This window comes from Meles meles, chromosome 9 (assembly GCF_922984935.1).
Source record: "Meles meles chromosome 9, mMelMel3.1 paternal haplotype, whole genome shotgun sequence".
Taxonomy (NCBI): domain Eukaryota; kingdom Metazoa; phylum Chordata; class Mammalia; order Carnivora; family Mustelidae; genus Meles; species Meles meles.
In genome coordinates this window covers 50441063-50466558 of record NC_060074.1, presented here as the reverse complement: position 1 = coordinate 50466558, position 25496 = coordinate 50441063, and the positions used below count along the sequence as shown (strand labels likewise).

The following is a 25496-nucleotide window of genomic DNA, read 5'->3' as shown; positions in this document are numbered from 1 at the left end:
TTTAATGGGTGTAGAGAAAAGGAAGAGTCGAGTTACTATGAGCCAGTCCAGAAATCTAGAGGAAGTGTTGGCTCAAGATTGTGCGGCTCTAAACATGAACCCCAAGAGCTGTCTAAAAGCTTGGCTTAGCAAGTGAGCAAGAGATGATAGGAGATGGGAAATTCAAATTCACTGTGGTTCTCTGTGGAGGAGTGCAGGGAGGCTGAAACTCTGCCAGGAGAGCAAATATGCAGGGAATGTAGGAGCTCTACAGACCTTTGGAGATTGCAGTTTTCTTCCTAAAATGTAGGAACTTTGCTTTGCGGAACAGACAGTGAGTCGTCAGGTTAATGTTCTTGGGTTATAGATTTCCTTTACTATACTATGTGGGCACGCCTGTTGTGAACTCTGTGCATTATTTCTGCAGGTTAAGTATCGAATGGATGGCGATGTTGCTAAAACTATCTGTCATGTAGACGAAAAAGCAAAGGACATTGAACATGCAAAGAAAGTGTCGCAGCAAGTCAGTAAGGTGAGGTCATGGAGTGGATGGCTGGGATGCTGAAGAGCACGTAGGTGACCTCTTCCTGGCCATAGAGGAGAGAGCTGGACAGGCCTGATCCTGCTTGCCAGTCTCCCTTGAATCCAGAGCATTGTGAGCTCATGGTGGGGTGGGGAGAGGGAGACCCAGGCTGCACGTGCATCAGCGAGGCCACCGGATGACTGAAATGGGCTGGAGGACCTTTGGTGGCCTGGAAAGGCAGGCCCAGTCTTGCCAGAATCTCTTACTTATTTTTAAACCAGTCAGGGAGCTTAATTTTTACAAGAAATCCTCAAATTTCAAATGTAAGCAACTAATTTAAAACATTGTAAAAAATACCATGTAAGTCAAAAGGAACATGTCCACTATCCCAATTCAGCCAATGGCCAAGAAATTTGCAGCCTTCGAAAGGAATCTATAGGAGAATCCTAATCATGATTTAGTTTAGAAAAATCAGATTTTTCCAAGTAAAAGCTTACCAGCGTAGGAAAAGTATTAATGGGATGTTGACATGGTCAATGTTGTCCTAATCAATGCTAGTAACACGTGGACACAGGGGCAGTCTTGGTGTGAGGACACTTGGAATGTGAAAGACTTCACAGCTCTCTGTTCTCTACATGCTCATGCCCTTGGGGGAGACACGAACCACCACCCGTCCTCTGCTCTTTCTGTCTAGGTTTTATACAAACAGAACTGGGAAGACACCAAGGATAAGTACCTGCTTCCCCCTGATGCCCCTGAACTTGTCCAGGCAGTTAAGAACACAGCCATGTTCAGTAAGGTAAGGGCTTCTGCTCTGTCGCTGCTTCTCTCCTTCCCCCCACATAAATCAGAGCAATACCCTCTGTCCTCTTGATGATCCGGATGCTCACTTTTTGTGAGTATCCTTAAGCCCCGTGGGTTGTAGGGATGGAGGTGGGCGGGGAGGAACTGAGAGGAAAGCTCTTGAGTAGAGTGAAGGAGAGGGTCTTGGGGGGAAGCTAAGCAACATGGGAAGAACAAGTAGGGGAGAACAAAGATGCACCTGGGAGCTGACTCTCAAACCCTGGGTTACTCTTGGGGTATTTCTGGCTATCTGTCTTATTAAATGTTTATTTCGTGATAGAGACCATGCAAAGTACCTCCTGGCTCCTTACACTTGCATTAGTCCTTGTTGTAGGAAGCAGGTACAGTCCCAGAGAGGAGATGAAACAAAATCAGACACATCCACCCTTCTGAAAATAAGATTTGTCAAAAGAAGAGGACAAGCTATTAATAAATATGACTTGGACTAAGTGGAGAGGGGGAGGTTATCTGCAGATTCCATTTACCTTAGCTCTTACCTTGCCTAAGTTCTTCTTGCTACTGATGGATAAATTCAAAATTGCATATTTCGTGTAAGTGGGAGCTCACTTTCTCATAATTTTTCTCCCTTTTCTGATTTAGAAACTGTACACTGAGGACTGGGAAGCTGACAAAAGCTTGTTTTACCCATACAACGATAGCCCAGAGCTGAGAAGGGTGGCCCAAGCCCAGAAAGCCCTCAGTGACGTAAGTCAAGTGCAGTCAACATTGTTGGGGAGTGCGGTATCGGGACACCTCAAGTTATGTCTTCTGGCCAGATGTTCATTGCAACTTTTCAAAAAGGCTAAATGTCATAGCAGTTAAATCTGTCTAGAATCATTATGATGTCTTAAATAGACATCATATTATAATTTTATTAGACTTAATTAAACAGTCTTTGTTTTTTTGTTAGGTGAAGAACCTGAGTCTGAGACCACATAGGTCATTAGTGGTAAAGCCCAGATTAGAAACTTAGTCATGTGATCCCAAGACCAGAGTTCTTTCCACTGTTGTATGTGCCCTCTGTTTCCTTGGCTGGAGTTGAAGTTTTTTTCTGTGACAATAGAGTGGCATTTTAAAAAATCCTTTGGGCTCATAGACACTTTCCCAAATATATTAAGTGAAAAATGTTATTGAAGGCTTTTGATTTGCTATCCTAATTATAACGTCTGAATTGTGGTGTGTCCCCCCTTTTCTACATGGATTGACACACTTGTCCAAACGTGTTTGTGTAGTTCTCTCACAAAAATCTCTTGCCATTGGCTATACATAGAGGATGTTTCAGAGACATGGAGGATATTTCAGAGTTCATAAAATGTCAGCAGTCCCCACTGGCCAGAATTTTAGTGTCTTCGACCTTGAAAACATTTTTTTTTTTAAGATTTTATTTATTTGACAGACATAGCGAGAGAGGGGAAACAAGGGGGAGTGGGAAAGAGAAAGGCAGGCTTCCTGCAGAGCAGGGAGCCCGATGTGGGGCTCGATCCCAGGACTGTGGGATCACAACCTGAGCTGAAGGCAGATGCTTAACCAATTGAGCCACCGAGGCACCATTGAAAACCACTTTTTTAGAGGGACTTAGCAGGCCTAGTTGAGTCCCTATGTTGAAAGCACCAGCAGTAGTAGAGAGCTCCACTTGATTCTAACACTTGCCCTTCTTTTGAGGAGTTTTATGTCTTGACCCTGGATTTCTAGAGTCTGTATTGAAAATCCAGACTACTGTTCTTGTCTTCAGGAGAACACTGTTTTATAAAACAAGTTGTTTTTCCTTCAGTTGTCAACTAGACCCCTCAAACCTCTAACATTCACTGTGGACTTAACAAGTCATTTGGTGTCTTGAAAATTACTAGGATTTATTTCTAAAGGATCTTAGGATCTTACCTTGCCCTGTACTGGAATTATGCATAATCATTTGATGGTGTTTTCAACTTTTGAGGTCTTAATCTTTCATCGCCTCTCACTCTATATCATTTGCAAATTTAGGAGACATATTTCTATCCCCATTTTCATACAATTGATTAAAATATAGCCTAGGTGTACTCCTGTTTTTCCATAGAGTCAGTAAGAACTAAAGAAGCCATAACAAAAATTTAAGTCTATCTAGTACGGTACTGGTTTTAATGTATAGGGACCTATTGGTTCTCTTTTCAGTTAGTTTTTTGGTTCTGTATGTCATGAACATATAATATTATTGTGTAACCTTTATCAAGGGATCAGTAGTTACTTGTTGAAAGTTCATTATGCATACACAGCTGGTGGGATAGAAAGGTATGACAAGAAATTTTCATCCTTTCCCTTGAGACTTTATAATCAGATAAGAAGAAATTGTTATATATTAAACAATAAGAAAAAATTTTCAAAAATTTTAGAAAGCAAATTCTATAGTCTAATACTTGCTGAAAGACAGGGCACATGCAAGTAATTAGAGAAGGCCATGCGGAAGTGGCAATCCCAAGGGAAGGGGCGAACAGGAAAGGCATTTCAAGAAGAGAATACCCTTGAACAAAGGAATAGAGGTGAAATGAGTCTGGAGGGGACAAAGAAAGTGAATGCTGTAGGTGCCTAGTTAGGAGGGCACTTTTAAGAAATGGGTAGCAGGACCTTGAAAATCAGACGAAATAATTCTGATGTGATATGGTAGTCCATAAGAGATATCATGTGATTTTTGGAGGGGAAAACAATATGGTAAAAAGCAGGATTTGGGAAAAAATCTGAAGGACAATATAGTAGATTGGGACTGGGAAGAATTGTGATCATTTGAAGAAGACTGTTTTTAGTAATCCAGAGAGACCAAAGGGATGACAGGGCCAAAGAAGGGGAAGAAAGGAATCTGAAGGTAATAAGTATTTTAAAAGGGTTAAGGACACTGGATATTGGAGATGAAGGAGTGAGGGGACCCATAGAGGAGTTTATGACGAAGTCTGGTAGTCTGGACCTATAGGGCTACAACTGGTAATGGTGCACTAGTGAATAGAGAAATGGCGTTGAGATGATGGAACATTCTGATCAAGGCATTTTATGGATAAATTAGAAATTCATTCTATTGCATAGATGTGAGAACAGGACAAGAAATGAATATTTGAGAGTCCTCAGAATAAAAGGGGCAGCTGAAGATGTGAAACTGTATGAGGGAGGCAGAACAGCATATGGCCAAGGGCAGAGTTTTGGATGACACCCATACTTAGGATACCTGGAAAGGAGCCAGCAAAAGAATGAGGGAACAAACCAGCAGAGAAGTTGAAGGAGAACCAGGAAATACCATGTCATGTAAGCCTAGGAAGAAGTTTCCAAGAAGACACTTAATCTTTCTTCATCAAATGGAGAGCTGGGGCGTTACCTCCATATCACTCTAGTGCTATGGACCCTGAACAGTTAAGGTTGACCCCATTTTTTGAGATCTCTCAGTAGAATCCATAATGGAGAACATATAATAATGAAGTAGAATCTTCCCATCCTTCCTCAGAAGAACTTGGCAGTTAAGATAGGGCGTTTAATTTAATTGCAGGTTATGCACCAAGTATCAGATTACTAACGTGCCTATTAATACTGTTGTCCATACCATGAACTTCTACAATTTTTGGGCACAGAGCCCCAAGCAGGCTGTTGTTCACAGAACATAATGCTGGGTAGGCATGTAGATTTCAAACCAAGCGCTTGGGTTTGGAAGCTTTCTCTCCCTCTCCTGCACCTTTTCCCGGTTTCTCTGAAACCTACTTACCATGTGTTTCTTGCTATCTGAGCAAAGACCAAATAATTTTGCAAATACCAAGAGAGTCTTTAAGTTGATCCAGAGTGTAGCATTCTAACTAGACAGAATTCTGAACAAGGTTCCTGAGAAATTAGGACTTCTAGATCTGATTTCTCTGAAGGTCTTTGACAGGATGTCATACTTAGGAAGCATTTCTCCTGACAGGACGTTTCTTATTCTCTGAGGACTTAGCCAGCCATAGAAAATACCAGTCGCCCTATGCCTAAAATAAAGTCTACACTACTTAAAGCTTGAGCAGTGGAATTAATATAAATGCGTTTTAAAATTGATGTTTTGTATCCCTCACTGATTTAATGTTCATAAAAGCTTTTGATACAGGCAGTAGATAGATATTATCGGGTTAAGTCGTAGTTAGACTTGGTTAAAGCATGAAGATGATGACTGGGACCTTGGACCTGTCCAGCCTCTTTCTTTACAGTGTAAAGAAGAATACCTCCATATGGAAGGAGAAATAATTTGTTTAAGTCTCACAACTGAGTAGTAGAAAAGTTGGGATGATAAGCCATCTCTTGAGATTTCCCCCTTATATACTGAGATGGCCTCAGTATATAAAAGACACATTCAGAATTCAGTCATTGTACCTTTGCTCTGGTCAGGTTCTGTGTGAACCACGAGGGCTCCCAGATGAGAGGTTGTGTTTTCTGGCCTCGCAGAGCTCACAGTCCAAGGATGGACAGATAGGTAAACTACAGACCATAGTGTCATCCAGGAATTCCTTTAAAGGAGATAAGTGCCAAGTTGAGTGAGGTCCCAAGAGAAAGGTCCTCAGGCCCGGGAGGGCTCAGGAGGGGAGACGGTTGCTTGTGCTGAGCCGTGGAGAATGAGCAACAGTTCGCAGGCAGATGAGGAGAGCCTGGAGCTGGGGCCTGCCAGGGGAAAGGGAGCAGCAGGTGAAAGGTCCAGAGGCCTAAGAGGCTTTCATGTGTCTGGGGATCTACAAATAGTTCTGCATGTTTTGGAGGCAGAGGTCAAGGTTGGTGGAAAAAAGGCCCGAGTAGTCAGTGAAGGAACAAAGGAGGTCAAGAGTGAAGGGCTTGCGTGACTAATGAACACATACTTTCCAACAAGAGTGGCCTTTAATAGGCAAAAGAAAGTTGCTAATGAAGGAGCGACTGAAGCTGTCAAAAAAAAAAAAGAAGAGAAGAGGTGATGGATGGAGCTGAGTGCAGAGGGATGCTGGAGGGAACAGCAGTGAGAGTGCAGGGTTTCTGCCCTGCAACGGCTGCTTCTCTGAGCCACACAACATGGGGGAAGGGCAGGGATGAGTACAGGGAAAGAGAAGTGGATATATAGCATTTCTTTATGAAAGAGGCAGCTGAGAGTTGACTTGGGGCCTAAGGACAATCTTGGGATTTAACACTAGCCACTGTGAGCAGAGACTGAGCAGAGAAGCATAATGGGATGTTCATGCTTCCTTGAAGGCAATATGGCAATTGGTTACCATAAATTCCGAGTATTGGACACAGAACCCGAAGCAAGCTCTTATTCACAGAATGTATCACTGGGTACGCACCTAGCCTTCAAGCTAAGGGCTTAGATTTGAGAGACTCCCTTTTCCACCTCTGTACCTTATTCCAGTGGACCCTTTAGTTGTGCTTGTTGCATTGTCATTATCCAATCAGTAGAATTGTGTGGTTTTCTACAGTAGCACTTAGTATCCTGGATATAAGCAGAGGAAGTATGCCGCTCAGTTGATTCAGAGCTAGGGTTTTGGTAGCTGGTGTGATATAAAGACAAGAGGTTGGGGAACACCTGGGTGGCTCAGTCGGTTAAGTGTCTGCCTTCAGCTCAAGTCATGATCCAGGGTCCTGGGATTGAGTCCCTGCTCAGTGGGGAGTCTTCTCCCTCTCTCTCTGCCTGCTGCTCTCCCTCCTTATGCTCTCTCTCTATCAAATAAATAAAATATTTTTTAAAAGAGATTTATTTATTTGATAGAGACACAGTGAGAGAGGGAACACAAGCAGGGGGGGTGGGAGAGAGAGAAGCAGGCTTCCCACAGAGCAGGGAGCCCAACTCGGGGCCCAATCCCAGGACCCTGGGATCATGACCTGAGCAGAAGGCAGACACTTAAAGGCTGAGCCACCCAGGTGCCCCTAAATAAAATCTTAAAAAAAAAGAAAAAGATTAATTTCAATTATAAATTACGGCATAGAGACAAACGGAAGGAAACTGATCTAAGGTTAATAGTCTTGGTGAAGAGGGAAGACTGAACGAGGTGGAAATCACTAGTAATACTGAGAGCAAAGGCGTGTCAAATCCGCAAGGATACATCCCTGTTACATGATACACTAAAGTTCAAAACTTCAGATACAGATGAAAACTTAGTCCTTTTTTTTTTAATTCCAACAAACGGAATCTGGGATATAGAATAATTTTCTGTGGCTCATGAGCATCCCCATCTTTTATTTCATCAGATTGCCTACAAAAAAGGGCACGCTGAACAGCAGTCTCAATTCACAACACTGCCGGACCCTCCAGATATAGAATTTGCTAAGAAAGTGACCAATCAAGTGAGCAAGGTAAGTAAATAGGGCTGGGCCACTGTCTGCCTTGAAACTTCTGGCTTAATCCTCTCAAACCCCAGAGAAAGTAATTAAGGGGAACCCGAAGACCCAACACCGAGAGTTGTTTTGCAATAGGAGTCTAAAAAGTCTACCGTGAACACGATACCTCCATTAACACTGTGGGGCCATATTAGTAAGTGTTCAGCCCACTTAAGGACTCAGTGATTGGTAAATGGGAAAGCTACATTTTAAGAACAGAAGCTGTGTCCTGATGTCATTTAACATTGTGACTTAGGGAAGTGCTACTAACCGAGAACTGAGTCACCACACATTTTCTTGGAGGATCTGATTGTCTTAATTTGGTGTGAAGACCTCATACGGTTTAATGCTGTCAGACATGGAGAAAATAAGAATGCATGAGTGATCTCTTAGACAGGGCTTAGTGTGACAGCTGTGGACAGTGCACCTCATAGCCTTTAAGGCCCAGGAAAATGGCTCAGTCTGTCTATATTTAGGCTGGTAAGCTAACTCTGTGGACCAGAGAATGCCAAGAGACAGATGTTCAGCTGATGCCCAGAACTATGCTAAAGTCCTATTTTAAATTAGTTAATATCGGGCCACTTTCTCCTGGGATACTGCTCCTTTTAAATACTTTTAGTTGCCCTCTGTGGAGTTCAGTCCCAATTTGGTCTACTGCTTGAATCTTGATGGAACCTCAAGGTTTCCATCTTGTTTAGGTATTTGGTGGGAAAGGATGTCTCTGGGAAAGGAGAAGGAAGAAAAATTATGAAAGATGAAGTCTATTCAGTGATGTTTTTAATGTCTGATGTTGCAGACTACTAAGTATAACCAAGGGCTTATTTGGATGATAGAGCTAATAAGTACAGTAAATTTTTACTAACAGGAATGCCATGACCCTGGAATTTGCCCAGGGCCAAGCAGAAATGAACTTTAGAACTGTCCAGAAAGAGCTGGCCTGCTGACAATATTCATACTTAAATAAGATTAGGGAACAAGGGTCACTGATCTTTTTTTGAAGAAAAGGTACAACCTTCTTTGAAATGGTCATTTAGAAAACAAATCTGTTTTTAATTTTTATTTAAAGCATCTTTTAAATGGTATCTTCCTAATGCAGCACACTTACCTTATTTGAGGATGCAATGTGCGTACTTGAACATGATAAAAAAAAAAATAAATGCCTTTCTTTTTTTTTTTTAAGATTTTATTTATTTATTGGACAGAGAGAGACCACAAGTAGGCAGAGAGGCAGGCAGAGAGAGAGGGGGAAGCAGGCTCCCCGCTGAGCAGAGAGCCCAATGCGGGGCTCGATCCCAGGACCTGAGATCATGACCTGAGCTGAAAGCAGAGGCCCCAACCCACTGAGCCACCCAGCTCTGTAATCAGTCTCCACTAATTTAGACATGCCGGTTAGTCTAGAATTGTACCCCTTGATGTAGTGGCCATCATCCACGTGTGACCACTGAGCATTTGAAATGTGATTATATAAACTGAGTGTCCTATATGCATGACATAGACACTGGGTCTTGAACACTTAGGACAAAAATAATATAAAATAGCTCACGATTTTCATATTGATTACACGTTGAAATCATATTTGTTGGATCTATTGGGTTAAGTAAAATATATTACTAAAATTAATTTCGCCCCTGTTCCTTCTTGCATTTTAAAAATTGGCTACTAGAAAATTTATAGTTATAGTGGTGGCTTGCATGAGGTGCCTGTTGGACCGCACCACTCCAACTGGCTATGGTGGCGTCATTGGACATTTCAAAATCCTCACTTTCAAAAATCCTCATTTCAAAAAACCACAGTCTGGGTTTGCTATTGTGGAATAGCAATGTGAGCCAAGGGAGGATGGCTGTGGATGAAAGTCACCAAATTTGGCTATTCATCCCAGTCTTACCCAAATTCCAAGTTTTTAATGGCTGCTGGACATCTAAAACAATACGCGCTTTGGGAAGACGTGCTTGTGATTGGTACAGTCCATCCAACCACAGACCATCCAATAAGAGGACTAGAGCTGCGAGTGGAGGAGAGAGAGGTGATTTAGCTGTGGGACTTGCCTCTGTTCTCTTGAAGTGTTCCCCACCATCATGGGCTTTGACCCACGTTTCAGTATCCTCATTTCCTTGCTCTCCAACATGGATAAAACCTCCTTGAACTACTCCCTCTTAGGTATTCAAATCCAGCGTTTCCTTGTCTTGTTTCCCAGATCCATCCCTTTGTCTTCCAGCCTTCAATTCATGTTTGTTTGTTTGTTTTTAAAGATTTTAGTGATTTGTTTGGGAGAGAGAGTAACAGAGAGCATGAGAGGGGAGAAGGTCAGAGGGAGAAGGAGATTCCCCACAGACCTGGGAGCCCGATGCAGGACTTGATCCCGGGACTCTGGGATCACAACCCGAAGGCAGAGGCTTAAACAGCTGAGCCACCCAGGCGCCCTTCAGTTCGTATGTTAATATGATGATTGTGTATCTGCAATGATTATATGGCTTATATATTGATTCTGTTGTTTACCAGCTTTCCTTACTGGATCTTTCAGAATCCGTTCTCTCACCTTTCTCTTTGGCCAAAGCCACCAGCTCCGTGGCAGCACTTGTCTTGGCTCAGCAGCATTTTGTAGCTCTAACACAGATGGACAGGCAGGCAGGTGGTTCATGTGAGCGAGCAGTCCCTTTAGTCTCTCTGTGCTTGCCTCTCTGCTTCCTTCTAGATTCACAATGTGAGGGAAAATGTGAGATTCCAGGTTAGAATGTCCAGTGATATCTCTCTGGGATCTAGAGTTGAAAGGAAGAACTCTGTTTCCTTTACTCTCTGTTCACACTCCTGCCACCAAATGGGTCTTGTACCACACTGACCAATTCTCTGACACCAACTCAGTGCCCTATTAATTCACTTCAATTCTGACATTGTCTACCTGGAGTTAGCCTCAGATCTCACAGGTTAAGGGTTCAGACCCACAAGACTGGCCCTACTTCAGACAACTAGTCATAAATTTGGACCTCCCATACCTCTGACTGACTGACTTAAATCCAGGCTTCCCATGACCCCCTCCTCATATTTGATAATTTGCTAACAATTGGCTCACAGCACTCAGGGGAAACACTCTTATGTTTATTACATAACAGAGGCTACAGATGAACAACCAGGATAAAGAGGTACCTGGGGTGAGGTCCTGAAGGGTCCCAAGCATCCCTGTGGAGCTGGGGTGTGCTCTATCTTAGTATTTCACTAGAATATTTTTTAAAACATCTTTCAGAAAATATTGCTGCACACCACAAAGATGCCAAGCTCTGATCTAATACCATGGAAGCTCCTCTATCACAGAGACAGAGGGAGAGACTTCCATTGATTTCATCAGAAGAGATTTGGTTGAGTTAGGAAAACAGCCCTGGGCCCACTATGGGCAATGAAAATGTCAGTCGGGACCCCCCTCCAGCTGCGTGATAGGATCGCATTTCTGTGAACGAAGCTGTCCAAAGTTCTAGTATTTAGCAACTCACAGAAAGAGTGAAGTGAGTTGGTGAGCCTAATAGGCTTTGTCGTCCTTCCATTTGATAACCACATCAAAACCACAGATGCAGATGTGGAAAGTCGAAAATAAAGCCATGTGTTTAAGAAGGACATTGGGTGTCTAGTTTGTGGCCCAGTGTAAGCCTCTCAGCTCATTTCTGAGGAGGAGGAACTACGGTCTGAGGAAGCAATTTTATTGCATCTGTCGACCTGCGGTTACTCTCTTGCCCACAGAAGGTGTTCCAGAGCTTGAACTGACCCCATGTGCTGTCCTCTGTTAAATGAACAAACACAGAATCCCAGAGAAAGTTAAATCCATTCTTGCTGCCAGGTTTCCATTGATCAACTTGGAACATGACAGTCAGACAGAAGGACTAGGGTGGAGCTGGAGGGAAAGTTGGGTGTGGGGCCCCTGGTACAGTTAATGTCTCTGTGTACCACGTAAACACTCAGGCCTTGCTGCCAGGCAGGCATGTAGAGTCAACCGCTTAGTGGACAGAGGAGGTCCCGTGCAGACACATACCTCTCTTCCTCTCATTCCTCAAGCTACGGGCCTTTATTCTTTTAACTCCTCTCCCACCTGTAAATGAAGGGGAAGGTCATAACTTTTTCAACAGTTAACAAGCGGCAGCCTCAGTCGCTTGTAGTGAAAATCTTCCCAGACCTGTGAGTAGTCAGGGGTGCATGGTGAGAGATCCATCTCCAAGCTGACCTATATTAGCTACTGGTTCATGAAGAGAGAAGTGAGGGTGCTGGGGTCTTAAGCTCTTGTTTTGCATCTTGTTTTATTTTACTTTTTTTTGGAGAGAGAATGTACAAGTGGGGTAGGGCATTGGGAAGGGGCAGAAGGCAAGAGAGACAGTCTTAAGCAGGCTCTATACCCAGTGTGGAGCCCGACTCAGGGCTCAGTCTCATGACCCTGAGATCATGACCTGAGCTGAATCCAAGAGTTTGACACTTAGCCAACTAAGACACCCAGGCACCCCTGCTTCCTGTTTTAATATAGTTTTAAAACAACGGGTATCTGTATCTTAATGTGAGAATTAATTTTTACTTAATTTTCTTTTAACAAATCTACATATGTGATTCTTATTATTTCTCCATAATGACCCCATGTTTGGACCTCGTTAAGAATGTCTGCTGTGGGGACACTCAGTCAGTTAAGCCTCTGCCTTCAGCTCAGATTGTGATCCTAGGGTCCTGGGATTGAGTCCCACATCAGGCTCCTTGCTCAGTGGGGAGCCTGCTTTTCCTTCTGCCTATAGCTCCCTCTGCTTATACGCTCTGTCTTTGACAAATAAGTAAAATCTTAAAAAAAAAAATACTGCCTTCTCAATTTTAAATCTTATTATAAAGTTTTGGAGATGCATCAGGCTCTGTTTACCCTACCCCCTAGTATTGGAGTAGTTTTCCTTTGACGCCAAGCAGAGGAAGGGCAATATCCCCACCAAGAATGTAGATTGGAGATCTTAACCTGGGCTGCATGTAATTCAAGAATTCTTTGTGGGGCACCTGGGTGGCTCAGTCGATTAGGTGTCTGCCTTCAGCTCAGGTCATGATCCCAGAGTCCTGTATTCCAGCCCCGCATCGGGCTCCCTGCTCTGTGGGGAGCCTGCTTCTTCCTTTCCCACTCCTCCTGCTTGTGTTCCTTCTCTCACTTTGTCTCTCTCTGTCAAATTAATAAATAAAATCTTTAAAAAAGAAAAAGGAATTCTCTAAGTTGTGTTTATGGGCATTTTATAGATTTCTTAGAGATATGAAGAGGTCTAGTCCCCAAAAAGTTTAGAAATACTTCTATAGGCAATCAGCCAATCGAAAAATCCTTTTTGACTGATTGAGTTGTCTGTTTTGATTGACTGAAGAGTTGACTACAATTTTTTTAAAGCTTCAAGAGAGGAGAGTACACATTAATTGGTACTTTAATGTAAATATTATCTCAACAAAGATTTCTATCAAAGAATACTCACACGATTTTCTCCAGTTTCTTACTCTGTTATGCTATCAATGTTATCATCATAGTTGTTAGAGTTATCGTAGCCTACATTTGTTTAAGACTCTTCAGGGTATGAACTTATTAATCTTAATGTGGAAGGTATTATTATTGTTGGTGCTATGGTTGAGAACCCTGAAACTTGGAGAGGCTAAGTCACACCTTTGGTGATGATAAGAGTCCAGTCTTGGGCCCAGAGCTTCTGGACTCAGGCCCAGGACTCTAAAATTTATAGTTATGAAAAACATTTGGCTATTTATTGGCATATTAAGCTCTTGAGAAGAAAGGGTATATGCATTTGAGAAAGGATTGAGCATCCTTTAACTCATACTCACTGGTTCAGCACATCACTCCTCCTTGGCACTGGTTCTGTTAAAGGTATACCAGAAAACAACTTTCTTTTCTCTTGAAGAGTATAGTACGGGTGTAGTGTGCAGAAACCTTGAGGCTCATTGGTTGTATCTGTTAACACATTTCCCAAGAAGGGGAAATTGCTGTAACCCAGCTCTGGCTTAGGTTTATATGCCCAGATTTGGGATTGAGTAATTTATTTATTTATTTATTTTAAAAAGATTTTATTTATTTATTTGGCAGACAGAGATCACAAGTAGGCAGAGAGGCAGACAGAGAGAGAGAGGAGGAAGCAGGATCTCCACTGAGCAGAGAGCCTGATGCGGGGCTCAATCCCGGGACTCTGAGATCATGACCTGAGCCTAAGGCAGAGGCTTAACACACTGAGCCACCCAGGCACTCCGAGATTGAGTAATTTAATTTTATTCTAAGAACAGTATAAGGCCAAGGTAGTTTGAAGCCACAAATCATTGACTCAGCTCAATTCAGTGTATTTGAGCATTTATGAGGCCACTTGTGTGTGCTGCATTTTGTGTTAGATTCTGAGGATATAAACATAAAGAAGACCTAATTCCAGTCTTCTAGATGCCCACAGCCTGAAATTCAGGTGGGGTGGTGTTTGGGATTAAGATGGGGCAATTTTTGAATTACTTGCCAGTTCTCATTAAAATTTCTTTAAGTCTCAACTGGAAAGGCTTATAATTAGTCTGCAAGCCAGATTGTTGTATTGCTTTCTGGATAACTAGGAGTATTGGTAAAGCTCAGAAATAAGTTCATCTGGCATGGAAACCTGGGGTTGAGTGGTTTTATTATAACTGAAATACAAGTGGAGTATGCTTCTGAGTCTTCTCCCTCAAACATCAGAGAATATCTGTAAGTTCTGAATGAACTAAGTCCCCAGATTCGACGAGAGGGTCAATTATTACCTCTACCCGCTGCTCAGCTTTCTTGTTGACACTATGCTAGAAGGCTTGAAGACCTCTATTAAGAACTTAAGAAGGGCCATAGTCAAGATATATTTTTATTTAAAAAATTTTTTTAAAAATATTTTTTAAAGCTGCCCATTACCACTTTTATATCTTACTTGTCAATTTCTGTATTTTCTATATTTTATCTTGTCTTCTTTTTTCTCTTAGCAAAAATACAAGGCAGACTATGAAAATAAAATCAAAGGCAAATGGAGTGAGACACCTTGCTTTGAAATTGCTACTGCCAGAATGAATGCTGATAACATCAGCACAGTAAGTAGGAAGAAATGGCCGGATGTTCTTAGGATGAAAGGGTGACCCTTTCCTTTATAACTTCTAGTCCCCAACCACACCTGAAGGGGTACCAGAACATTAGAGTCCAGGTACCTCTTCTTGGGGACAAGACCTGTGTAGAGTTCCTAACCAGAAAGAAATCTCTCAGTCTTTCCTCCCTTTTGAGAAATACTGTTTTACTCAGATTCCATTATTCTTGCCTCAATTTTCATATGAACAGTAGGGTTTCAAATTGAGTACAGGTTAAAGGGTCCCTTTAAAATTTATTCTTTGCCTGGGGAAGCCAAACTACATTTATGAAACTGACTAGTGTCTTCCCAGAAAATCTTCACTGGAAAAACTCTTTTCCTTTTCTCTGAAATTCTCTGCCCCTAGCCTTGGGAGCTCCCTCTTAGAGGGTAGTTTTCTGCCTCTTACAATTGCTCTAAATCTTGGTTAAGTTGCTAATTGTTTTTGTGATGGCCCTACCATCTTTCATTGTAACCTGATCTGCATAAGCCAAGAGAAGTGGGGCTGTGGGAAAGCTCTCCAAGTGGCCCCTGTTCCCCCGTGTGAAACCTTGCACCGTCTGTGCTCACAGCAGTTCTCCAGCATGTTTAATGTATTACAGAGAAAGTACCAGGAAGATTTTGAGAATATGAAAGACCAGATCTACTTCATGCAGACCGAAACACCGGAGTACAAAGTGAATAAACAAGCTGGGGTAGCAGCTAGCAAGGTATGGGGAAATGCTCTCGTTTGTCATGATGGTCTCATTGGGGGTGGACTTTTTGTAACTCTTGATTTTGTAAGTAATGAAAAAAAAAAGAGTTCTTGGGCAACAACAAAAAAAGTACTTTGGGGTTATAATAAGGCTACCAAATTTTTGAAAAATTATGCTAGTATGAGCATTAACAAGACTTAAGTACTACCTTTAATATTTCATAAAGGACCTTTTGATACCTGCAAGTAGAAAGGTTGTGCTCTCCAACAGAAGGACCCCTCAAGAAAATATGATTGACAAACTTCTCTGAATATGGACATTCCCACATTCATGATTATAATTTTTTTAAAATTTTCCTACTAATTGGTGAGAATCTGGTCACAGAGAAGATACACAGATCCATGGATATGTTCATATACTCTATAGAGCAGACTTTGGTAAATAGAGTCCTCAGCATTCTAGCACTAGAAAGCACATAAACTTCAGAGCTAATCAGACTTGACTCAAACCCTGGCCTTGGCTCTGCTGAAGGAGTGAAAGCAAGAAAATCTCATCACCTAGGAAGCTATTTCAGTCTCCAGGTGCAAGACAGTCATGTTTTGGATCAGGAGCAGAGCAGGGCAGGTGATGAGATGTACTTTGAAGGTAGAGCTGATCTGGTTTGCTGTTGGGTTGGTTGTGGGATATGGGAAGAAAGTTTGGATCTAAGCAACTGTATAAATGGGATTTCCCTTTACAAGAGAGGGAAGAGTGCGGAAGGACTGGATAATTATTTTTGGAGGGGAGACATAGGCTCAGCCTCCAATATGTAAGACCCAAGATGCCTTTTAGACATCTGAGTGGAAATGTTAAGTGGGCAGTTGACTGTACAAGTCTGAAGTTTCAGGGGAGATATCTGGAAGGGTTGTATAAATTTAGAAGACATCTGTATATGGGTAGTATTTAACATCATAAGACCGGACACCATCAAGGGAGCAAGTGTAGACTGAAAGCTCTAGGACTGGACTCTGGAGTGTCCCGATGCGATCACATCAGCACGATGAGGTGGGAGTAGAGTTGGGAGAGAGTGGGAAGCAAGTGAAGGGAGAAGGGGGTGATCAGCTGTGTCAGATGTTTCTGACATGAATTTACCAGCGTCTGGTCTCTGACGAACTTAAGGTTGAGTCTGCTTAGAGAGGGCTCATGAGTGGATGAGAACAGAGATATAGAAGAATGTAACTATACTCAACTTTTTCAAAGTATTTTCCTGAAAGGAAAAGAAGAAAATGAGGTAGTGGCTGAGGGATACGTGGGCGAAGAGGGGATTCTTTTAAGATAGCAAAGACACCGTTTATCTGCATTGATGGGAAAAATCCACAGTGTGGAAGGAAAGTATGATATCTGAGGCAGAAAGAGTGGCTGGAGTGATATCCTTGAGTAGGTGAAAGGGGAAGGGTTCTGGTACTTAACAGGAGGGAAAACTTTGCCACAAGTCCCGACAGTTTATCCATAAACAGGAGAAGAGGCCACGTATCCCAGAGGTAGGTAGGGAGATAAGGGTGTGTGTGGAATTCCTTTTCTGGTTGGTTCCATTTTTCAATAAAGCTCATAATTCTGTAAGATAGACAGTTAATGTCTTTCATTCCTGTAGAGTATTCCCTGTGAGTCTTCTGTGGCTGCTGTAGAGGGTGGTGGTACCTCTGTGTTTCAGCTGTGTATCTCCTGCCTTTGGAGACCAAACTGGTTATATTTGGTTTTTGAGGTTCTCAAATGTTGGTAGGCTACCTAGGAGTCTTTGAACTGTTCTGTATTCTACAGCTGTGTTGCCACAATAAATGGCGGGCACTGAGGATCAGGGTCAGAACTGGAATTGGCTTCTTGTTCTCCCTTTGGGCATGTTCCTGACAGGGGCTTTGGGGCACTCATTGAAAGCTTCTGCTAAAGCTGGAATCGAAGGTGCAAAGTGGGAGGGCAGAAAGAAGAGGTGAGGTTGTCATCCTTGGCTCAGCCGCCAGCCCCTTCCTCTCGCTTCTGATGTACATCAGATACACACAGGCTCACGCACAGCCACAGATGAAGCATACGATTGAGGATGCTTCTGGTTTGCTTTCTTATCAGTGTGTTGGCAATTAGGCAGCTGGAGGCTAAGAGCTAAATGAGGGTTGTGGAGTAGCAAGTGTCTGGGACATGAGGCACTGTCATTATCTGTGTGTGTCGTTTTCTCTTTGAGGGCGGGGACCAGGTCTTACTCTTTCTTGGACCTGTCCCAGAGTCAGTGCGTAATTGATCCCCTATGGACATTTTTGAAAGAATAGATGAATGGGAAGAGAAGTTAGCCTGGAAATTGATGCACCTGCTCTGCTGCTGTTATGAGCTACTAGGAGTATTTTGTTTGTAAAATGTCAAGCTGCCACTTTTCTAGAGAGAAAATTGATTGCGAAACCATGTCATAATATCCATAATAGAGACAAGAACAAAAATAACCCACAGCATTACTTTCTCATTTTATTTCACTCCTACAGGTAAAATACAAAGAAGACTATGAAAAGAATAAGGGAAAAGCAGATTATAATGTACTTCCTGCTTCAGAGAACCCACTGCTCCAGCAGCTGAAGGCGGCAGGAAATGCCCTGAGTGATGTAAGTACATTCTTGTCAAAAAGTGGTTTTTTTTTTAACCTTAGCTGCCAGAGAGATGAGATTTTGCTCCTATAATGCATATATAACTAAATGACTAAGTGCATATATAACTTTGCAAATACTTTAAGATTCTAGTGTCGCAGTTCCCCTGAAACCGTTTACCCACAGGAAGACCGGAATGCCTCTGAGTATGATGTGTGTCAGTTTGGTGGGGGGCTATGGATTTAGCTCATTGGGCAGAGAAATCCTCATTTGCTTATAAGCTCTAGTGCCTGAGCTTCCATATGGGCAAAGAGTACGCTGTAGGAAGTACATGTGACCTGACCCAGGCAGAAGGAGACTTTGAAAGGGGAGGAGAGTGAGAGATGAAGTTGTGCATGTGCCCTGCCCTTGTGTTCATCAAACGGGGCAAGGACAAATGTCCTGTGTCTCACCGCTTCTTCCCCTTACCTCCACCATTCTCGGGGCAGATCCTGTCCTTAGAAACCACCATTTGCAGACAACATGACTCAAAAGATGGCTCCCTGAGTCTTCACAGGAGTTTCTCCGTGTGGAATTAAGAGTCTGACCAATCCATTAGATTTAAAATTGATTGGATAAGTGAGAAATGGCATTAAGAGACTAAAACCCTGAGACCACTTTGACTATAAATAAAGAGACTGAACATGTGATCAGTTGAGATTTTCCCTTATAGTTACAATGTATTAAGCTTTCCCAGTATTTGAGAATTATACGTAGTTCTCTCTGCAGGTTAGTTTTCTTTGTCCCTCAAATTAAGACAGCACCATAGAAATGTGTACATGCAATTGAGGAAGAGGGTGAATGGAGTTGGGGTGGCAGGTGAGAGAGTTAATGTGTCTGTCCAAATAGCCCTGTTGGGAAATCAGAGCAAAGCAGGCTCCTGTTTCCTAGATGAAGGTCATCTTTAGCAAACATCTAAAAGCCTGGGTTCAAATCTCCTTTGCTGATAAAGAGAACAATATAAAAATTTGAAAACCAAATAGCACCATTGACAGTCTCCAAACCCAACATGAGAAAGTGACAAGGCCCACTTTCTCAGTTGCACCTTTAAAATCAATAGTTGTTTATTGTTATTGTTAGAGCTAAATTGACATCCTAGCTGAGAAGAACAGTGAGTGGCTTTATCATCTGAGTTCTTGGGTATACTGTAATTTTAAGATACACTATCTGTTTGCAGAAAGCTTTTCCCTTGGTGGAAGGAGGAAGAGTGCGTGTACTTCTCAGTGTATACGCAACTTTTTTGTGAAGGTTTATTTAAAAAAAAATTCACTGTTGCTCAGAATATTCGTGTCTGTCGTGACAGCATCAGTGAGGGACGAGAGTGTGAGCTGGGGGAGGGAAGACCTAGCAGAGCTGAAACACACACAACTCAACGCCACAACTAAGGTCTTGGTCTGAGGCAACATACTAGTTTCCAGATTTTTTGGTGACCGTTGAAAACCTAAGCTTTACAGTCATTGCTAATAGAAGAAACTTATAATTCACCACACCCCAATGTCTGATTGTCAATTTTTAAAACAGTTGATGGGCGATATCTCTTTTTTCTTCTTCTTTTGTTGAGTGTTGGGAAATACAAGTGTTACAATCAGTGTGGGAGTGACAGGAATCTACTTTAACTGATTTTTTTTTCTTTGACAGAAACTATACAAGGAAAACTATGAAAAGACAAAGGCAAAGAGCATAAATTACTGCGAAACCCCCAAATTTCAACTTGATACAGTTCTGCACAACTTCACTAGTGATGTAAGCAGTCCTGTGGTTACTACTTCTGTTAAGAAAAGATCCATTTTTTCCCCCAATAAATACATGAAATGTGTTTTGTCTTTCAGACTAAATACAAAGATTCCTACTTGAAGAATATTTTGGGACATTATGTAGGCAGCTTTGAGGATCCATACCATACGCACTGCATGAAAGTTGCAGCTCAAAACAGTGACGTAAGTTCTAAGACAATCAGGGAGCTTTCCAACACATCCTTAGGGCATGAAGAAATGGTTGCATCCTTGTATCTGATTTCTTTTCCTCCTAGAAAAACTACAAAGCAGAATATGAAGAAGACAGAGGCAAAGGCTTCTTCCCCCAGACTATAACTCAAGAATATGAAGCAATCAAGAAACTGGACCAGTGTAAAGATGTAAGTCTGTAATGGGAACTTGGAACGTCCTGCCGCCTGTGGCCTCTAGGAGTCAAGAAACACCTACAATGTTAGGGGCACCTGGGTGGCTCAGTGGGTTAAAGCCTCTGCCTTTGGCTCGGGTCATGATCCCAAGGTTCTGGGATCGAGCCCCGCATCAAGCCCCGCATCGAGCCCCGCATCAAGCCCCGCATCAAGCCCCGCATCGAGCCCCGCATCGAGCCCCGCATCAAGCCCCGCACCGGGCTCTCTGCTCAGCAGGGAGCCTGCTTCCCCCTCTCACTCTCTGCCTGCCTCTCTGCCTACTTGTGATCTCTGTCAAATAAATAAATAAAATCTTAAAAAAAAAGAAATACCTACAATGTTAACACTTGTCAAATAAATGCGAGCAAGGAAATTGCAAGAAACAAAATTTATCTTGTAGTAGCTGAACTGATTTGTATTGTCATCCATACATTTCAAGAGCTAGTTCTAGTTCATTTCCCCAGAGGAGGGTTACCGGAAATCTGAAGACTGAAAACGTTTCTTGTACAGATGTGAAAGTATCTGTCCAAAACAGGGCAGTCTAATCAGAAGAGAGCCGTGGGTTTGATTAACTACAAGTTTCTTTTCCTTTGGGGAAGGATTCTCCTTGCTTGACCTCTAGGCCAACTTGGATTTGACTGCTAAAATGATGCCTTATTTCTCCACAGCATACCTACAAAGTCCATCCAGATAAGACAAAATTCACTCAAGTCACTGACTCTCCTGTTCTGGTGCAAGCCCAAGTCAATTCCAAACAACTGAGTGATGTAAGTTCCTTTAAATATGTAGGAAATCCAGTTGGGAGGGATAACCTATCATAACTCTGCATATAAAATCCAGTGACTTGTCACATTTACCAAAAAAAGGCTAAGTACGTTTTAGCAAATTTAATTTGTCTATATTTGTAATCACCTAAAATATCTCCTTATTTACTTGCCTTGCATCTTTTTGGGTGGGTATCTATGATAGTTGGTTCTAGAAGGGGAACTGATGTACGTTACTGCCCTGGGAAGAATATGAGTTCTTGAGTCAGACAAGACTGGGTAAAATTCCAGCTCTGTCTTTACAAGGCAGCACAGGCAAATTGTTGAACCTCTCTATGCCTCTTTTTCCCCTTTTGTAATTTGTGGTTTCTTTGAATAGTAAATGGAAGAAGTTTTGAGCATAGGAAATACCCTGGCCCAGAGCAGATATTCAATACATGAGATGTCTCTGTCTCAAATACATTTTTGGAAAATGGAGTTTTTGAGATAAGTTTTATCACATGAGTTTTAAGTATGAACTTCCAAGCTTGTGTTGAACTAAACGAAACAGTGAAAGTAACCTCAGTCGATTTATGACCAGAAATCAAGTCTTCACATAAGAGTCTTAACAAACCATAATGTACGTGTGGGGACGTAACCAGGTTTGTTAGAACATGTTCCCAGAAAGTGAGCATTGACAATGGGAAGACAGAAAGGTCTGTGAGTCTCAGAGTCCCCTGATTCCGAGGGCCGATTGTGATATGGTTGGAGAGGGAGCATATGTGAGACAGCCACCACCTTCCGGGACAGACCTACCCAGGTGACAGATGTCATATCTCCCGGGTTATCAATAATGCAGGGTGGCCCACCCTAGTTCTGGACTTGTGTCTCGATCTTAACAACACTGTCAGTTATTTAAACAAAATGTATTTTACGTTTTATTTTATGAAATGTACCACACAAGGTTTTTGTATTTTGGGACAGTTCTTCTTCAGAACTAATTGTCTCCTTTACTGTCTATCTCTCTCACTCTCTGTCTCTCTCACTTTCTGTCTCAGCTAAACTACAAAGCAAAGCATGAAAGTGAGAAGTTCAAGTGCCACATACCTCCAGATACTCCTGCTCTCCTCCAGCACAAAGTCAATGCCTATAACCTGAGTGATGTAAGTTCCCGTATACTACGCCATGGGCTATCCTGACGAGCTGTGCTTTTATTTCTGGATTGTTTCACTGAATAAACACGTCTGTGTTCAACATGGGAAGAACATTTAACCTGTGTATCACGTCCCTGTGCCTCTGCCCACATATCTTTGAATTCACCTTGTAAATCACCTTGTAAATGTAGATAGCAATGTTGTAAGAAGCTTCATACAATCATACAGTCTTAGTATGGTTTTTTTTTTTTCAGTCTTAGTATGTTTTAACCAACCCTCCAAATGCCACCACTCATGTAGGTGTAACTGTGAATCATAATGTTAGAGATTTTAGCCATATATTCATTTATGCTGTGCTATAATTAATTTTCACCCAGGGCCTGGTTTTTTAGATACAGTTTCATTTTATTTATTCCTCAGATGTGTAATGTCCCTTATTTCCCATAAATGGTGCTCATTTCTACATGTAAGAGAGCTTACACTAAGATATACAGGGTATTCAAAAAGGCATTAAGGCCAAGTATCCATTACTACCTTTCATTTTAAAAAATTAATTATAGAGAAAGTCAAATTCCCCTTGGAGGAATAGGGTAGATCTCTGTTTCTTCCACAATTCTATAAATAAGTACTTAAGTTATCAACATCAATGAGTATTGTGATGATTCAGGAAATAACCTTTTCAGAGGACTTTGAGATCAAACGAAAGTGATATCTTTAGATCATAAAAAGTAAATTAACTATCGAACATTTGTGCCACTCTGTGAAGGACTCAGTGTTAGAAATCAGATATTAGTATGGTCACTTAAATGAGGCTAATTTGATGAAAGATTCTGGTGAGGAGTAGAGAACCTCGAGCTTGGGAAGTTAGAAGCTTCAGCTTGAAGAGAAATAACTAAAATATGCATGATTTTCTGGACAATAATAACGGTCCATTTATTTCGCATTAAGCTAGAGTATTGAGATGCTCATTAGTCTTTAAAGTGTGGCAAAAATGCATATCATTTTTGCTGATTCCTTTGTTAAAATGTTTCTGTCCAGAATATCTACAAGCATGACTGGGAGAAGAGCAAAGCGAAGAAATTTGACATTAAAGTGGACGCCATTCCCCTGTTGGCCGCCAAGGCCAACAGCAAGATCACCAGTGACGTGAGTGTGGCCTGGCCGCCCGGGTGGGGGGCCCGCAGTGACGGTTCTGGGTGGGTGGGAACCAGCACATGGGATGTCTTTACAGGTGATGTACAAGAAAGACTATGAGAAAAATAAAGGGAAAATGATTGGAGCCCTGAGCATTAATGATGATCCCAAGATGCTGCACTCTTTGAAGACGGCCAAAAACCAGAGTGATGTGAGTGTCTTTGTAAATCTGTCTCATTTTCAGATGTGGCTGCACTTACTGTTTAATATAACTTCAGATGGGACGTTAGCCTAAATGAAATCTCAGATTCAGGAGGACACGTCAAACCTGAAAGCCCGTGGGGAAAAGATGATTAAGTTCCTCATTCTTAGGATGTCTCTGTACTTTGAGACATGAGTGAATATTGTAAATGTTTACCTAATCTTTTTCATGCCATCTGTTTTATTAGGGAGAAAATATACTAGCAATAGCGTTTTCTTCATTGCTTTTCCCAGAAATGAGCTTAATATCTCAGTATGTATAAATACATAGTCATTCCATGTCATGATCTGAGTTCAGGTACTTTGCAAAAATATATATAGAAAAATTAAAGGCAAGAAATGAGAAAGTCAGGCAAAAGAACAATAAAGTAGGAAAACTAGATGAATCATAACCTCAAGAACAAAATATACTTTAAGAAGTCTATAAAATACTGATCTCAGTTTAAGGACCTAAATATTAAAATAAAACTCTTTATAAAAATTACTTCTCTAACTCAGCAGAAAAATACTCCTTATTCTATATCATTTATGTTTGTCTTCACTGAGTATATTTTTGGATATCTATATGGGAGAATTCAGAAGACTGTAGAAATACATGATACCTATAACAAAATGGAAAAACCACCTTATCGTGTACAATTACTTATGAGGAAAAATATTAGCTCTCAGTGAAAAAAGCCAACTTCCAAATGTGTTGTAAAATGCATTTTCATCAAAGGCTGAACTGAATACTTTTCTAGGACTGTGCCTTAGTATCTAAGGTCCACCTTATATCTTTTACCTACTTTTGCACTATTTAAAAAATTCATTTTCCTTCAAACACATTCAAGTGGACAGAATTATTTTAAAACAAAAAATTGCTTAGCAGCATTGGCACACTGTGGTATATTCTGACTGAGGACTGTTACAATAAATAACACAAGTACGTACATTATTAACTGACTAGATTCTTTTTTTTTTAAGATTTTATTTGTTTATTTGACAGAGAGAGATCACTAGTAGGCAGAAAGGCAGGCAGAGAGAGAGTGGGGGGGAAGCAGGCTCCCTGCCGAGCAGAGAGCCCGATGTGGGGCTCGATCCCAGGACCCTGAGATCATGACCTGAGCTGAAGGCAGAGGCTTAACCCATTGAGCCACCCAGGTTCCCCAGCTGATTAGATTCTTCAAGACATGAAACTCCACCGTATTCATTTTGTCTCTTTTGCCTTGTGGAAAGTAAATGCTGAAAAAAATACAAAATTTGCCATTTTGGTTAAGTATACAATAGAGGGAATGGCTTTTAAACCATGAGATACATCTTTCTTTGATATTCTTCCTTCAACAGAGATTATACAAGGAAAACTATGAGAAGACAAAAGCAAAGAGCATGAACTACTGTGAGACCCCCAAATATCAACTTGACACTCTGCTGAAGAACTTCAGCGAGGTTCGGAAGGCTGTGGTTGTCCCTGGGCGTTGAGGGCTTTTCTGCTGTTTGACAAATAACATACATGATTGACATATCTGCCAATATGCTTTCTTTTTCAGGCTAAATACAAAGATGCATACGTACAGAATATTCTGGGACATTATATAGGCAGCTTTGAGGACCCATATCAAATTCACTGCATGAAAGTCTCAGCTCAAAACAGTGATGTAAGTTGAAGACTTTGTTCTCTCAGTGACATTATTTGGGGGCATGAAAAATCCTGATCTATTTTTGGTCTTTCTCATTACAGAAAAATTACAAAGCAGAGTATGAAGAAGATAAAGGGAAATGCTATTTCCCTCAGACAATAACACAAGAATATGAAGCAATCAAGAAGCTAGACCAGTGTAAAGATGTGAGTCAGGGCCCCTGAGTTCTTGAAATGGGCTTTGGGATTCTTGCGCCATCTAGTGGTAATTTTAGCAGGAGTTTAACTACTAATATTGAGTGGTTAGCAGATGTTAAATTTTAAATTTTGTGTGGAATTG

General features: G+C 41.6%; 1 protein-coding gene across 1 annotated transcript in view; it reads left to right on the top strand.

The window, feature by feature from the left end:
* Nucleotides 1–25496, top strand: part of NEB (nebulin) — a 215371-nt gene that overhangs the window by 7504 nt on the left and 182371 nt on the right. The window contains exons 5-21 of the mRNA XM_046019740.1: nt 407–511; nt 1197–1301; nt 1946–2050; nt 7526–7630; nt 14624–14728; nt 15360–15467; nt 17954–18070; nt 19730–19834; nt 19921–20028; nt 20121–20225; nt 20918–21016; nt 22051–22155; nt 23185–23292; nt 23378–23491; nt 24865–24966; nt 25068–25175; nt 25259–25363. Coding sequence (XP_045875696.1) covers nt 407–511; nt 1197–1301; nt 1946–2050; nt 7526–7630; nt 14624–14728; nt 15360–15467; nt 17954–18070; nt 19730–19834; nt 19921–20028; nt 20121–20225; nt 20918–21016; nt 22051–22155; nt 23185–23292; nt 23378–23491; nt 24865–24966; nt 25068–25175; nt 25259–25363 — 1809 coding nt within the window. The remainder of the gene's footprint in view (nt 1–406; nt 512–1196; nt 1302–1945; nt 2051–7525; nt 7631–14623; nt 14729–15359; nt 15468–17953; nt 18071–19729; nt 19835–19920; nt 20029–20120; nt 20226–20917; nt 21017–22050; nt 22156–23184; nt 23293–23377; nt 23492–24864; nt 24967–25067; nt 25176–25258; nt 25364–25496) is intronic.